Below are 15,821 nucleotides of genomic sequence, written 5' to 3' on the forward strand. Positions count from 1 at the left end.
AAACAGCGTCGCCAGCGTGCGTTGGGGGCGAAAACTCCCGTCTTGTGGCTGTCCCGTGTTCGAAAACAAGGACGAGGCGAGAAGCATTTCGCGATTGCCTTGTTGCGGGGTCGTTTCTCCGAAACGTGACCTCTGGTTGCTAGAAAACGGCGCTTTAGACCGAAGACAAATAACGTAGAAAACACAAACTGAGCTAAAAAAAAGCTGCGCTAATTAGCACAACTGTGAATTTCCGGCTTACGCCAATGAAGAGCAGGAAAACAGTAGCACTGCCTCCGAAACCTCCTGCTTTTACTTTTACCTGCCATCAGACTCGTGTTCATGCGATGCTATCTGTAGTAATACGAACGGGATAGACCGGCTGTGCCATGACCGTGGCTATTGTTAAATTACATTGACAGCAGACGTGAAAGGCAGTACCCACGTGGGCCACCCACGCGAACCCGTATCGATGGGTCTACAATAAATAAGCAAAAGCGCCCGCGACCGATCCGCAATGCGCAATCGTATTTGATTGATTGAGGGTTTAACGCGCCGTCGCAACGCAGGCGACGAGGCGCGCCGTAGCGGAGGGCTCCGTGTTAATTCTCACCACCTTGGGATTTTTAACGTGCGCCGAAATCTCGTACACACGGGCGTTTTTGCTTTTCGCCTCCATCAGAAAATCGGCCGCCGTGGCCGGGAATCGAACCTGCGATCTCGTGCTCAGCAGCGCAACGCCTTAGCCAATGAGCCACCGCGGCGGGTGCGCAATCATATTTTACTAGCAGTGCATACATTTTTAGGTGGAGGGGTCGCTGTCGGGCCAACCGCTACGTTTTCTTCGCGGTGAAGAGAGAGACGCGAAACAAATGACGAGAGAAATGGAGCTGCACGAGCCAAGCGCGCAAAAAATATTCAGCGAGGTTTATTTCGGCTGGAATGCATTCGTAGCACTGCGAGAAAAAGTACCGAAGTAGCACATACCAATGAGATTATACCAATGAGTTGCAGCAGCATGTCAACCGTAGTTTGTGGATTTGATACAGCGAAGCTAAATAAACACGCGCATGTGAAATAAAACGTAAACGGAGTACAGGTCCGAGAATTTAAAGGGACCCTGCAACACTTTCGATAAGCATTTTCACTCTCCCCTTCGCGTATGGAACCACTGCGAAAGCTACAGTTGTCGCAAGCACGGAGCTGCACTGCGTGATTTGCTCGTTGCACCAGATACGCCTTCCCTATCTGCTTTGTTTTTGCGGCTTTTATTTAATGTTGCTATCGAAAAGCGTTCATTGCTGCAACTGAAGAAAAACCGGCCAACAGCCGCTACATGGACTTAATGACGTAATTCGAGCCGTCGAAGAACGTCAAGACGGGGAAAGAGAAGAATCGTTTGAGCGAGTTCACAAGTTATTTGATGGGCGTAGAGTAGTAATTTTTGGCTGAGGTACTTTTCGATCCCCTAATCTAAGTAACGGGTGTATTGGGTGACCATGTTCTGCAAGCATTTAAGATTTCAAAAGAAGTTGAAGTTGCAGGGTCCCTTTAAGATAATTTCTCCACCATGTGCCTGACTAGCAGCCTTTAAGTGATTTTTTTGGAAGTTCTAAACTAAAATCCGCCCGCACAGACGAAATTTATGCTGACAGCCACACACACAGAGGAGAGATAGCTCGGAATCACGAACCTGTGCTCCGTTTACTTTTGACTGCGTGTGCACATAACATAACAACCTCCTCAAAAAGGGGTACCGGCGATTGGCTGACACACGCGGTTCCCTCCTCCTCCGCGCTTTCCTCCTCGCCTCGATTAGATGTATCTCTTGCGTGCTCTCTTTGCGCTGATTAGGCCCCGGCATGCTGCCCGCTTGCAGGCTATGGTGGCATATGGTCTGCGTACCCTGGTGCGGCTGTTGTCGGTGGTTGCGCTGTTCCCGATCATCGAGCAATTCGGATATCCAGTGTCATGGCGTCAAGCCGTGGTGACGATCTGGATGGGCCTCAAGGGCCCGCTCAACGTCACCGTGATCACCTACTTTTACCACTTGCAGTCGACCATAAACGTCAACTACGTGAGCAAGGTAAACGTTCTCCTAAACGAGGGCGACGTACAAAAAGCAAACTTCCACATACAGTAGTACACTCGCGATCATTCAAATTCGGATAATCCAAACTTTCGGTTCATTCAAACAAATTTTAACATTTTGTTTGGTCCGCTGTGTTCTCAATGTATTTTAAAGCCGCTTAATTCAAACGGCTCCATTGCGTACATTCGGTTAATTTGAACGTTTTGCCCGTCCTTGCCGGAAAATATCTGCTGTATTTGCCTCTTCAAGCCGTACATTTGCATCCTTTAATACCAACAGTAACAACAAAAAAAGCCGATTACCTGCATACACGTGTCATAGCGATGAACTGGCTACCCTCGCTGGCATCGAAAACGCGAGTTTGGTTTTGAATTCTCATACCCAGACAATGCAGTCATCCATTCGTTTTTTTTTTTTTTTTTTCAAAGTCTGAATAGCACTCCAGGGTTGTGTGTGAATGTAGTATTATTAAATACAGGTGACTCTTTAATGACAACAGAAGTTGGTGTGTTGGCTCAACAAATCAAGCTTCCTATAATTAAAACAAAATCCCGGGGTCCCTTCGAATTTGAATTATCGCCAGTCTACTGGAAGCGTTTGACGCGTCCGCGTCAGCGTAAGTGTCAGCTGCGAGTGTGAAAGCATATATAGTTGACGTCAGCAAATCGGCTGGTAAGACGGTGGGAGCTAAGCGTCACTTTCGAATGAACTTTTATCTTTCGAAATACGTGTGACTAGGTCGAGAAACTATGTACATGGTACACGCATTGTACAGATGATTCCAGTGAGGTAATTAGGTAACCCTTACAACTCACTATGGTGTTTACTTAAAATAAAAACATCCATCAGTCCTTTTACTCTGGAAAGGAAGACAGACGGCGAAGCAGTGGTGTTTTATCTCAATCGACGCATATATGTACCAAACAAAACACGTGTTTGTCATTTGTAATTGAGCTTCATTTGAGCTTTTTAATTTGTAATTGAGAATGTGTAGTTTGTACTTACTAGTTGAATGAACCTTGAATGGGCTGAATGAGTTGAATGAGCTGAGTGAAACTTGGTAGGGCTAGTTTTATTCTAATGGACAAACATTTCAGCACGAGTTCTCCCAACATACCCACATTAGATCGAGACCTACACAGCACTCGTGCGAAACTGGAGACGAAATTTTTTTTTTCAGCCGACGCGACGCGTATAGGGTTGGACATCGACCAGCACCACAGGGAAACTATATACAGCTTCGTTGCAAAATCTCAGTTGGGGGTCGAGCTATTTTGTGCAGCGTACCTGAACCTGGAAAGAACCTGAAGTATTGTCTGTACGCACTACATGTTTGTGCTGTCACCAAAATCAAATCTGGCTTTGAAAGCGCAATAAAATCGACACCTTAACCTACAGACGATCCCGAAACGAAGTTCGTATTCTGTCAATTGCAAAGCAATGCACAATAAAGATAAACACAAGCAGCAAAGCGCAAACTTGCACTCCAAAGTAAACGCAATATGATGCTACAGCACTCGAAATTTCTTAGAAGCATTTTTTCATAAAGCAAAGATGACGTTAATAAAATGCAACCTTGCGCAGACTGCGTAGTATACGAATTTCAATAATTATAATTTGAATAGTTTGTTCAATCGCGAACACGAGAATTTAACACACCAAATGGAAATATTGAGTCTCGGGGGCGTCTGGTACTTGAGTGGTCGGGGCCTGTTTAAAAACTGTCACTACCTTTATTTTAGTATGGCTACTCTTCGGGCTATACTTTTATCTGCACGGAGGAAAATGGCTCAATTTAGGCGATATGGTTCATGTTTTTCGGTTAGCGCTTTATTCAGTAGCATTTGACTGGTGTTTGGTGATGCGGAAAGGTTGGCGGCCTCACAATCTTCATAACCCCGTGGCCAGCCTGCCTTAAACACCTTTGCTACCGATTTTCTTTTTGTCCCATATTACCTTCCGCGACAATCCTGTAATATCGCTGCTTTTTTTACTGGCAACAATGTATTTCATATATTGTTTCAATAAACGTTTTCTTTCTGCCTCTCAGTTCATTAAAGCGAAACTTTCATTTTCTTATTTCAGACGTTCTCTCACATCGTTTGCGACATATTTCTAAGCCAGGTCATCAACGTTGCGTTCTTGGAATTTGTTTTCAAGGTATTCGGTAAGTTATTTCGCTTTGACGACGTTCTACATCATTCGTTCGGTCAAGACAGTTTCGTCGAATTCCGATTGCTCCTTTAGTGTGAGTTAGTTAAGGGACAGCTTTTAGATAAACCTCTTGTATTAATTAGGCAGTACAAAATATTTTCTCTTTCCAATCGCTTTTCTCTCTCTTTCTTTCTCTTTCCGATCGATAAATTAACAAATTACTAACCAATCACGCTTTATTTATTTATTTATTTGTTTATATCTATCTATCTATCTATCTATCTATCTATCTATCTATCTATCTATCTATCTATCTATCTATCTATCTATCTATCTATCTATCTATCTATCTATCTATCTGTCTGTCTGTCTGTCTGTCTGTCTGTCTGTCTGTCTATCTGTCTATCTATCTATCTATCTATCTATCTATCTATCTATCTATCTATCTATCTATCTATCTATCTATCTATCTATCTATCTATCTATCTATCTATCTATCTATCTATCTGTCTGTCTGTCTGTCTGTCTGTCTGTCTGTCTGTCTGTCTGTCTGTCTGTCTGTCTGTCTGTCTATCTATCTATCTATCTATCTATCTATCTATCTATCTATCTATCTATCTATCTATCTATCTATCTATCTATCTATCTATCTATCTATCTATCTATCTATCTGTCTATCTGTCTGTCTGTCTGTCTGTCTGTCTGTCTGTCTGTCTGTCTATCTATCTATCTATCTATCTATCTATCTATCTATCTATCTATCTATCTATCTATCTATCTATCTATCTATCTATCTATCTATCTATCTATCTGTCTGTCTGTCTGTCTGTCTGTCTGTATATCTGTCGGTCTTATTTATTTATTTATTTATTTATTTATTTATTTATTTATTTATTTGCGTAATCATCAGGGATACTGGAAGTGTCCGAGATCGAGCAGAAGACCATGGCCAGCGCCGTGAGCTACCTGCGCGACCAGGTTGCGGTGGCCAGTCGGATCCAGCAGGCTGACCCTAGCTTCTTGCCCGTCGACTGGAAGTGGGTGGTCCGGCACACGGTGATCGAGAACCCGTTCGCCTCGTCACCCATACCCTGGGTGAGGCCGCACATTTGCCCTACGGGGACTTTGCAACACGGCGTAACTGTCGGGGAGGCAGCCCAGTATTCCGCGTACGGCGAAGCAACGAGCAACGCGCGTTATTCGACCGTCAACTAGACAATGATGATGGCGAAATTAAAGCACGCGAGGCCGAAGGCCGCTTTTCAGGCCACGTGTGTCGTTGCCTAGACATTCACTGGTCTTGTGTTTCGAACGTCTGCAATTTAACTGCGGACGTTACTTTGCGGTGGCGGGAGTACTATTTACAAGAGTAGTTGTACGGACCCTGTTGTGGTTCGGTGCTAGAGTGGACCAGTCAAATCGCACATGCAAGGTCCCAAAAAGGGTACGCCTAAAATGGTTTTAACTCTGTTACAATAAACTCGGGAATGCTGTCTTGAACGCCCGCTCTAACATCGAACGCTTGCGGGGAAGCTACGTTACATCAATGATTTTGGCTAACATTTGTAGTATACAGATGGTAGGGGCTCTTTTAACACGAAAGTGTTTTTTCCGGGGTGCACAAACATTTGAGTGACGTCATTTCCGTTAAGGAAGTGACGCCAGTACAACGAAGCAAGCGGCCTGTAAAGGGTGCACCCGTGCACATAGGGTCTTCTTGCGGGGAAGCAACCTTTAGAACCAAAGAGTACGTTATGCTTAGGGTGTTCATTTCTGGGTTTTATATTTTAACACGAGAGCGTTTTATGTCGGTATACACCAAGGTTTCACTGACGTCATATCCATCATGGAAATGACGCCAGTACACCTTTGTCGAAGCGACCCGCCAGCAGGACGTTGATCGCCAAGCACACCCACAAGACAGCCGCCGACCCGCGAATCATGCTCAGCCGCTGATTTCGCTGAGCACTTCACTTCCGTATTTTACTGATTCCTATGACAGAGAAATCAACCACAATTTTTTTCGGCATGAGTCAAATCCATAAACTAAAGCGGAGGCCGATTTGAGAGCTCTTTTTTAATGTGCTGAAAGCGGAGCAATATCGAAACCGTTGAATAAATAAATATAGTAGGCGAATAAAAACGGATTCGAGTACCATTGTAATTTTCAACAATGCAAGTCAGCGAGCCAATGTGAGGCCTGCTGTAACAGCACTTTATTGCCAAGAGACTGTCCACCGGCCTAGTACCAGGCGGGATTTTTTTACATATACCTCGAACTACTTTACACATTGGCCGTGAGAGACTAGAATAGGAAGCAGTTGTTAAGTAGGGCTTACGGCTAGTAGCTCCACGTCAAAGCGAGGCCCGTCGAAAGCGCCACCCACTCCCTCCGCCTTCTGGACGAAACGACTCGATGCCAGACGGGGGCGAGATGTGCACTCGGCCACATCAAACTTCCATACTAATGAACAAAATATCCATCTGGGCAGGTCATCCCGCCAGTATATCGGTATGCTGGCTGGGACGCGATGATGCCTGAATGATGGCAGCGCCGGCGTAACTGCTTAAACTATAACTTTTATAGCTAATATTAAATCTTTTAGGCACGTCATGGTCTTTGGGAACGCTTCACTTCAGAAAAGATTTTTTCGCATTTCTACCAGACTCCTAATGATGATACCGCCAACCCATGTTGCAGCAAATTTGTCTAATCCAGCAAGTATCACTCATGCACCAAGAGTCGAACTGCAAAGTAAAAATACTATCTAAGAAACGCCTTCTTACCGTTTACGAAAGAACATGATATAAAACAAGTCGTAGTATATTGCCCCAGCGTGCTTCTTGCACGTCGTTGTACAGGAGCTCAACGAGTGATTGATCGAATTTAGCGGTTCAGAAGCGCATGTAAAGTTTTTGAAAACGTGATACCTTCACGAATTTATATCTCTAAATAATAGTCTGTTAGAACTGGATGGTGGGTTCTGAATAGCTTATCTCCTTCGTGTCGTGTGTAAACCGAGCAAAACACGAAGCGTGGTTTGTTATATTTTTGTTTTTAATATACTGTGAGTTCTTCCGGTCTGATACGGGGTGGGAATACAAAACACTACTTCACGCGAGAAACGCTTCGAAATTTTCCTTAAAAGCCACCCTTGTTGTAAATTCGAAATACACTCTAGTTCAAGTTGTCCCGCTCAACAATTGTTCTATCCGCATGTTCGCTGTGTCCGTGTCTGCGAAAAACTATAGCGTTGCCTCCTATACGTTTCATTAAACATTTTTCACTTAAAGGGACCCTGTATGCAACACTTCAATTTTTTTTTCTAAACCTTAAATGCTTGCAGAACGTATTCAATCAACACATCCAGTACTTAGAATGGGAGGTCGCAAAGCACCCTAAGCTAAAAATTACGACTCTATGGCCACCACATTTTCACTTTTTCGGTCTTGTCATTCTTGGACCACCGGAATTACGTCATTACAGCGATGTAGCGGCTATTCGCCGCTACATTGCTGTAATGACGTAATTGCTGTAATGACGTAATGACGAATTCAGTTGCAGTGCTCAATGAAGGCTATCGATAGCCACTTTAAAAAGAAAGGCACAAAAGCAAAACAGAAACGGAGGGCGTATCTGCGGTTACGTGCAAATCACGCAGTGCCGTTCCGTGCTGGCGATAACTATAGCTTTCTGCAACACTTCCGATAAACACTTTCACTCTTTCCTTCGCGTCTGGAAGCACTGCGAAAGCTATAGTTACCGCCAGCACCGAACGGCACTGCGTGCATCCTAAACAGCGCTTAACAAAACAACGACGATAAGAAGGGACGAGAGAGAAGAAGTTTCCAAGTTATCTGGTGGGCATAGAGCAGTAATTTTTGGCTGAGGTACTCTGCGACCCCCTAACCTAAGTACTGGGTGTTTTGGGTGATTACGTTCATCAAGCATTTAAGATTTCGAAAAACAAAATGAAAAAAAAGTGTTGCAGGGTCCCTTTAAGATACCTCTGGGCCCAACTGTTACACACGTGACGTCGTAATTTTTGATCTCTTGGTTCTCACCGGGGCCTTTCATTTTGACTCGCGCATCCAGTTCCGATTCGCCACGAGACGGTCACCGTTCGACCGCGACCAGCCGGTACGGGGGGAGCACTTCGCGGTTGAAAACGTGCTAAGGATCGAGCAGGTGAGTGTCCCCCGGGGAACTGGCCGTTCCCCAGCCAAATCATCGCTCGACGATACTCCAGACGGTTCCGTGCGGCGCAGGTGAGCTACTCGAGGCAGTACCGCGAAGGAATGATCCAGAAGAGCACCATGATGACCCTGCTCGCCGCGCTGCAGTATCCGTTCGACAAGAAAGTGTGAGTACGCTGTCCGAGAACCACGCGCCTCAGCTGCACGTCTTTTTAAGGTGAAAGCGGGATGAGGTTCGGAGGAAGGCTCTGAGAAACGCAGCCCGCGCCAAGAAAGGGAAACAGCACCGCAAAGGACGGTGTGCGACTGCCGGATGTGCAATACGAACCGTTTTGAGGGGTATGGTCAAACCCGGTAATAGCGAACTGCAATATGCGCCACGATTAGTTAGATATAGTTCGAAATAGCCGAACACGCCTACAACGAGTTCTTTTGTTACGAGTTCGCAATGTGCGGGGCCACCTCACCCCCACCGCCCTCTTCCAGCCATCCCCGCACGCAGAAACGAACACAATAAAGTATGCCATTACCATACACAAAACTATCTATTTATTGCAAGCAATAAAGCTACTTCCCACTGTAACGACCTACTTTCCCAAAAAGCTGTGATTCTTGTTTTCACTTTCATTGTGGCGGCGTCAGCTAGCACAGCATTCTCTACATAAGACACCATTTGCATCAGTTGTAATCCGTGTCCTTCAATATCGAAGCAATACTGGTGGAGCACTTTGACTGCCGAAAGCGCTTCATTAAGCATCGGACGGCTTTCACTCGCGACATCCTCGGCCTCTTCGGTGCCTCCAGCAGCGCCAGCAGCCATGACATCGGTGACGGTGTCGGCGTCCGAGGGGCTCACAGTGAAGGCAACATCGCCGTCGACACTCGGGCTGTCCTCGAAGGGCACTCCCTTCTGCACAACATCGGGAACGTTGGCGAGCTCTTCTCACAGTTCATCGATGCTTCCTTCTTGGTCCGGACTCGCTGACTGGGAGGGTTTAATAGTCAGTCAGGCGCGTCGGACACAGTTACGGAAAGTGCCGGGAATCACGTCGCACCAGGGATTCGCATCACGTCGCACTCAACACCTCCATCGCAGCCAATCAACATCTCAATCGCCGCTCCGAGACCATGCATTTTGGCAGCAATTCTATGCGCACCAAGTTCGATATATCAGATGGGAACTTCGTTATAAGGAATATGTTTCGCGTGTATTTTCGTAACTGTTCTTTTTTTGTTCGATATATAGCATAATTAGCTCTATCCGGGTTCGTTATAATCGGGTTTGACTGTAAAGGTAACGGGGGGGGGAAGGGGGGGGGGGTGCAACAGGAGGCTCCTTGCGAAAGCTAGCGAGTAGGACGAGATACTTCAGTGAAATATTGTGTTGGGTTAGTTGGTGCATTGCTTAAAGGAAAACGAGCGCTGCAAAACTTGACAGAAAAAATGAAGAACGACGACAGAGATGCACATCTCTCTCGTCGACGTTCTTTTTTTTTTTTTTTTTTGAGTGTGTTTCCTGGTTTGTAGCGCTTGTTTTCCTTAAGAGTAGAACAAGGTTTGGAAGGTGCTGTTCAGGGGGCCGGTAAAATAGTGGAGGGTGCGGCTGCAAAGTTAACAGATCGTTTAAGAGCAGATAAACAGACGGTTCAACTATGATTTCGCCTTTACAGAAACTTCTAAGCATCCACCGAATTTGTTTTTTTTCAGCAACAGCCGTCAAGCCGAAGTATCAGAGTGGAAGGAAGGTGGCTGCAGTGGTCGCGCTCGCATTCACGCTTATCTGCTGCCAGAGGCGGCAACGCATTACGGTTGCTGAAAGCGGCGGTGTGTGTAGCAAACACAATACCGGCGTACCTCGTTCTTCGGGCATGCGCCAGCGACGCGAGCAGGCCGGCCAGTGTGGCTGCGTTGCGAACTGGAAGGACGGGATTGCGTCATGCCGACACGACGCTTTACTGCGCGTACGGCTGTCGACTCCTTCATTTCTCCACGCCTTCTGTACACAAAATATACCTACTATCCAACGCCTTAAAGCCTTCCCCTGTTCGTCTCACCCACTTAATTCTATCATATTGTCACGTAGCCAAGGACGAAGCAGTTGTTTGGAAAAGAAACAAGTTTATTGGAGCGAACTTGTGCTCCCCTAACAACTGAAAAGAATACAGAGGCGGCGAAGCAGTGGTCAACAAAGTGACGTTACGTGCGTCGGAGAGCGTCGCAGAATCGAATGCCCCGGCGTCTGCTCTGCAGGCTTTTTATCTTTCGGCGCGCGTGGTTCTGGAACCATCGATTCGCATCGAGAACATTGTAGATGCAAGAAGATTATTCCGGGCTGTTCACGTAAATCGGAATGCTCTCCCTATCACAACAGATAACACATGCGGCACAGAAAGAAGGAATGGAACACGCGCTTCCCTTGGCACGGAGATAACACAGACCGGCGCAGCCGGGCGGTAAAAGCAAAACACAAATAAACAAACCCAATGTATGGTTCGCGGCAATATCCTGTTCAACGCCTACACAGCTACGCTACCCTAGCTGGACACAATCCTACAGGGTGATCAAAATTAAGTCGACAAGTTGTTTTAAAATGAGGTGCTTGGACTTACCTGAGGACCACCTCTACAGTGAGGCTCTGCGCGCAGGGGGACGCAGAATTAGGTGGTGATTATTGATGTCGGTGGCTTAATTAACTAAAATAGTCAGCAGGCATGTTTGTATTTACAAGTTGGACGCAATCGTGTTTTTACGCAGTGTCATTTGGCAGAATTCTTCTAGCGCTTCCGTAATCGGAGATATCGAACTGCGACGTTTAAATGCCATCCGTGTGATTACGCATGCTAGACACCGAATACCGACGCAAAGCTCCTCCCTTTTGTGCTGTGTTTCGATAGCTGCTCCGAGTGCTGCTGATTGCGATAACGCCAGCAGAGACTGAAAGGATGCCAGTTATCACTTTTTCCTATGCCTCTAGCCCGTTGTCCATCTAAACACCGTACGCGAGCATGTCACAAAAGGGAGGAGCTTTCGCAGGTCTTCACTGTTTTGCATGCGTAATCATGCGAACGGCAATTTAACGTCGCAGTTCGATATCTCGGAGTATACGGATGAGCTAGAAGATTTCTGATAAATGAAACTACGTAGAAACACGATTGTGTCGAACTTTTCAATACAAACATGTCTGCGTACTGCAGCCACTAAAAAGTTCATTATTAAATTTCAATTAATTAAGCCGCTGACATAAATAATTACTACGTCATTCTGTATCCCCCTGGGCGCATAATCTCACTGTAGAGGTGGTAATCACGTAAATCTAAGAGCCTGGTTTTTATAAAATCTGTCTAGTTAAGTTTGATCACCCTGTATATCCATGTTAAAATTCCAGTGTCAGCCTATCCCGATTCAGAGATTCTTTCTTAGCTATGCTCTGTTGTGTATCTAACCTGACCACCGCTGTGGTCAGGTGCTCTACAGCTGCTGGCGACTGCGGGCCGCGTATACACCTAGGTGGTAATCAGGAGTAGCATCTTAGCTGCTGAGTTATTATACCAAAGAAAACAGACATGAGAGAGAGAATAAACTTTTATTGAAGCCCAATCCGACTCCGTGTGTGGAGGCAGACCAGTGGGGAGACTCCTTAGTCCCTGGCTCTGGCCGGCAGTCCGGGCCCGTCTCACCAGGTTAAGCTGGGAGCCGGGTTCAGAGTTGGACAGCTGCGCCACCCACTGTGAAGGGGAGGGGTGGGGATTGGGAGGGAGATCGGGTGTGGGAGCATTTTCAGACTGTGTGATAAAGAGTACCCGTGCAAAACTTGCACTGTGGTGAGTGAGAGGTGGGGAAGATCAAATGCCATAGTGTATTGTGAGGGAAGGTCTGGGTTTGAAGTTGGCGGAGAGTGATTTCATCAGCCTTTGTTAGAGACGGGTGAGGTGAAGGGAAAGTGCGGCGAGAGTGCTTGTAGTGTGTCAGAACGTCGTTGTACGTGAGTAGGGGGAGAGTGCATCCACGGTAGAAGGAGGGGGGTCGGTGGCAATGGCCTGGTGTACCATTTCTCGGGCCGCGTCGTGTTTTCGCTTCAATGAGTGCTACTAAAATTGCATACTGTAGCGGCACTGAGCCGGTTCCCGATCGCCTACCCTGTCTACGATTGACAGGTCGTATGGCAGAGAATGGGTGCCGGTCACAGAGTACTTAGGTCTAAACGCAACTTTTGTGGAACAAGCATGAGCTGAAGACAAAATCTCTCGCCGTGGTTTTTTCGAGACCACAGCCAGAGCGCGTGCGTTCGGGGCACTACAACATTTGACGTCACTTGTTTCTCGCAGCTACATGGGAGCGGACACCATCGAATCGCTTATCGACATACCCGATTGGATCAAGTGGATGGTGAGTGTATTCACTGGCACACGTAACGCAGACTCTGCAGCGCTTCCGATAAACGTCTTCAATCTTTCCTTCGCGTGTGGAAGCACTGCGAAAGCTTTAGTTATACGCCTTCAGTTTCCGCTTTGCTGTTGGGGCTTTTTTTTTTTTTTTTTTTGAAGTGGCTATCGAATGCATTCATTGCTGCCACTTAAGGAAAGCCTTCCAGTAGCTGCTACACCGCTGTAATGACGTACTTCCAGCGGTCTAAGAGTGCCAAGTCCGGGAAAGAGAGAAAACTCTTTTGAGCAAGTTTATAACTTATCTTATGGGCATAGAGCAGCAATTTTTGGCTGAGGAACTGTGCAACCCCCTAATCTAAGTACTGGATGTGTTTAGTGACTACGTTCTGCAAGCACTTAAGATTTCGAAAAAAAGTTGAAAGTGTTGCAGAATCCCTTTACACAGCCATACGCTTAACCGATTTGCCATATGTGAACCCAGGAGGTTTGCTGTGCAAATTAAAAAAAAATTCTTATGGCGTTCACGGGGCAGTCTTCCCCTCTGTGTCGGTTCGCAAAATTTAAGGTCGTCTAATTTAAGGTTCGCATAATTTAAACTAAACTTACCTTTGCGAGAATACTTTGATACAAAGCATTTACCCAGCCGCGTTCCCGTGAGCGCATTTTCATTGAAAATTACGAGAGGTCAGTAACAAATTGCTATACTATTTCCAACTTTCGCAGTATGTTGACTTTGATAGTCGAAATTTCTCCACGGAAAACAAACCTGTGCGGGATTTGCCAGAACTTGCGAACCCCTTCTCATGCGAGTGTAAAGTCTTGACATTCGCAACAAGAAAAAGAAAAAAACTTTGACTTTGTATCAGGTGGTGCTAAGGTTCATGAGTCCTCTTTTCGGTACTGGCCCAACTTTGTGGTGGTCGTAGCTCCATCGTTTTGCTGTCACGACCCTTTTCCGCAAAGCGGGCGTGCCTGCTATGGAGCACGCTTTAAAGGCAGACATCAAATTTTCTTGTAACTGCTGGACGAAACTTCCTCAAATGTTTCTCCAATCCAATCCAATCCCTAACCTACCTCAGTTTCCTGCTACCGTTTTAATTACCGTTTAACATATTACATTACACTATGTTACGTGCATTTTCATGATGTTGCATGGGTGTCTTGGTTTTTTTTTGAAGCACATCAAGCACATCATAGTGCTTGTTTCATTTTCCTTCAGTAATCTTATATATGCTGAATGTAAAGTGTGCCTTTTTAGTGCGCAGCACTTTGGCGCCCGCTACTGTAGTTTAACGGCGGCGTTGTCCTTGTTACCGAGCGAATGAAAGGAGAACCGAAGGCAGAAAGAAAACGGCGGAGAAGTGTGGTGAAACCGTGAGGGCGAGGGCGGTATGCCGAAGCGGTGCGAGACGCTCCCCGGTGGCGACGCATGGCGAAAGAGTGAGGGAGAGGCAGTGAGACATGCTGGGCGGTGGCGACGCTCTGCGAAATGACGCCATAGCGGTGCGTGCCGTGGTGCGCTCGACCATGAAGCGTTCACTTCCTGAGATGCAGTCCGCGGGTCCCTTCCCGAGACGCAGATTGGGATCACCTCCTGGGACGTAGTTCGCGCCGCCGGCGCTGTGACTTACCATTGCTTAAATTTGCGCGGGAGGTTCAAAGGCGATTTACAAAACGCTCGGCGGCGGCGGCGACGTGGTGCGAGATAGACACAAAGCGCGCGCTGCCGTACGTTCGCTCATCACGCGACGACTTCCTGAGATGCAGCAGCTATGCACCGTGACAGAGAAGACTGCAGTTCACGCTGCGCTCAAATTGCGAATTGGGGAGTACAGCAATCGCCAGCCTTTTTTTCACATGGCGCACATTTTTGGTACCCCTGTAATTCAAACTCAAGTTCAGCAAGCCCTTGGTTATGCACTGCATATTTATAAATTATATCCCATGCCAGGGATCGGTTCCTGGACTTCAAACCAATTCTCAGCAAGCATGCCGGTGGTATCAGGCTGGCGTGGCACCCCTTCAAGCTCTTCCCATTTTTCACTGTCTCCCCGAAGAAATAGACACAGCAATAGTTTGGACCCCTGGAAACCCTGGTCTTGCTGGGAAATGGAGCGGCCCATGCCGCAGCCCGCGCTCTCCACAACCGGGCACTCCCCTCTGCAAGACTAGACACCACAGGGCGTCCAGATTCCGCAAGGACCACCTTAACACCGCTCGACTCTACCTATAGCTCAATCATTTCCCACTACACAAACAGGAGGAGGTACCCTTCTCCCCACCCATCCCTTACCCCACATGAAGCCTACATCTATCACCGCCTTCAGACAGGAACTTTCTATAATCACACGATTCTCTCACGCATCTCCCCATCCCTCTTTCCCCATAACTGCCAAGCTTGTGACCTTCATCTTACTACCCACCACCTAGTCTTCTCCTGCCCGTATCACCCAACCCCCTTCACTCCCCCACCCTTGAGCAGTGGGAGTCCGCTCTGACCAGCCAGGCTACGGGGCAGCAACTCGCCCTGGTGAAACGAGCTCTGGAATCGGCGCGGGCTCGCGGCCTCCCGGACATGGGAGGCTGACCACTCCCCCTTCCCTTTCCCCTCAAACTCAAATGTTTTTACTCCCACCGCCACCACCATCCTTTAACCTCACGTGCCGTAAAAGTATGTTGCCGCAATGCGCACTGTCATGGTTGCCATCATTCCTTTTGGCGGGACACGTACGGCCGGTATATCTAAAAATTCCGATTTCAAAAGTTATAGGGTGCTATCAGCTAAACCATTCCGGGTTAAGGTGTTTTAATTTTAGGGGTGAAGCACCTTAGGACGTCGCTCTGTCCGGGGCTTGGCGTCCGTGTTCACAGTGTTGCGCATGCGCGAGGAGCATTGGATTGGATTAGATTGGATTGAAATGGATTGGATTGGATTAAATTGAATTGAATATGATTGGATTGCATTGGAATCGTATATACTGTACACACGCGTTGTCACTCATTTACGCGCGCGA

The 15,821-nt window shown here is 46.9% G+C and overlaps 1 protein-coding gene across 1 annotated transcript in view; it reads left to right on the plus strand.

The window, feature by feature from the left end:
• The first annotated feature begins 1,978 nt into the window (after positions 1–1,978).
• Positions 1,979–15,821, plus strand: part of LOC144179754 (sperm-specific sodium:proton exchanger-like) — a 31,542-nt gene continuing 17,699 nt past the window's right edge. Inside the window, exons 1-6 of the mRNA XM_077708193.1 lie at positions 1,979–2,065; positions 4,157–4,238; positions 5,136–5,320; positions 8,322–8,414; positions 8,495–8,589; positions 12,748–12,808. Coding sequence (XP_077564319.1) covers positions 1,979–2,065; positions 4,157–4,238; positions 5,136–5,320; positions 8,322–8,414; positions 8,495–8,589; positions 12,748–12,808 — 603 coding nt within the window. The remainder of the gene's footprint in view (positions 2,066–4,156; positions 4,239–5,135; positions 5,321–8,321; positions 8,415–8,494; positions 8,590–12,747; positions 12,809–15,821) is intronic.

This window comes from Haemaphysalis longicornis, unplaced genomic scaffold (genome assembly GCF_048455015.1).
Source record: "Haemaphysalis longicornis isolate Haplotype H1 unplaced genomic scaffold, Haemaphysalis longicornis Haplotype H1 scaffold_4, whole genome shotgun sequence".
NCBI lineage: Eukaryota > Metazoa > Arthropoda > Arachnida > Ixodida > Ixodidae > Haemaphysalis > Haemaphysalis longicornis.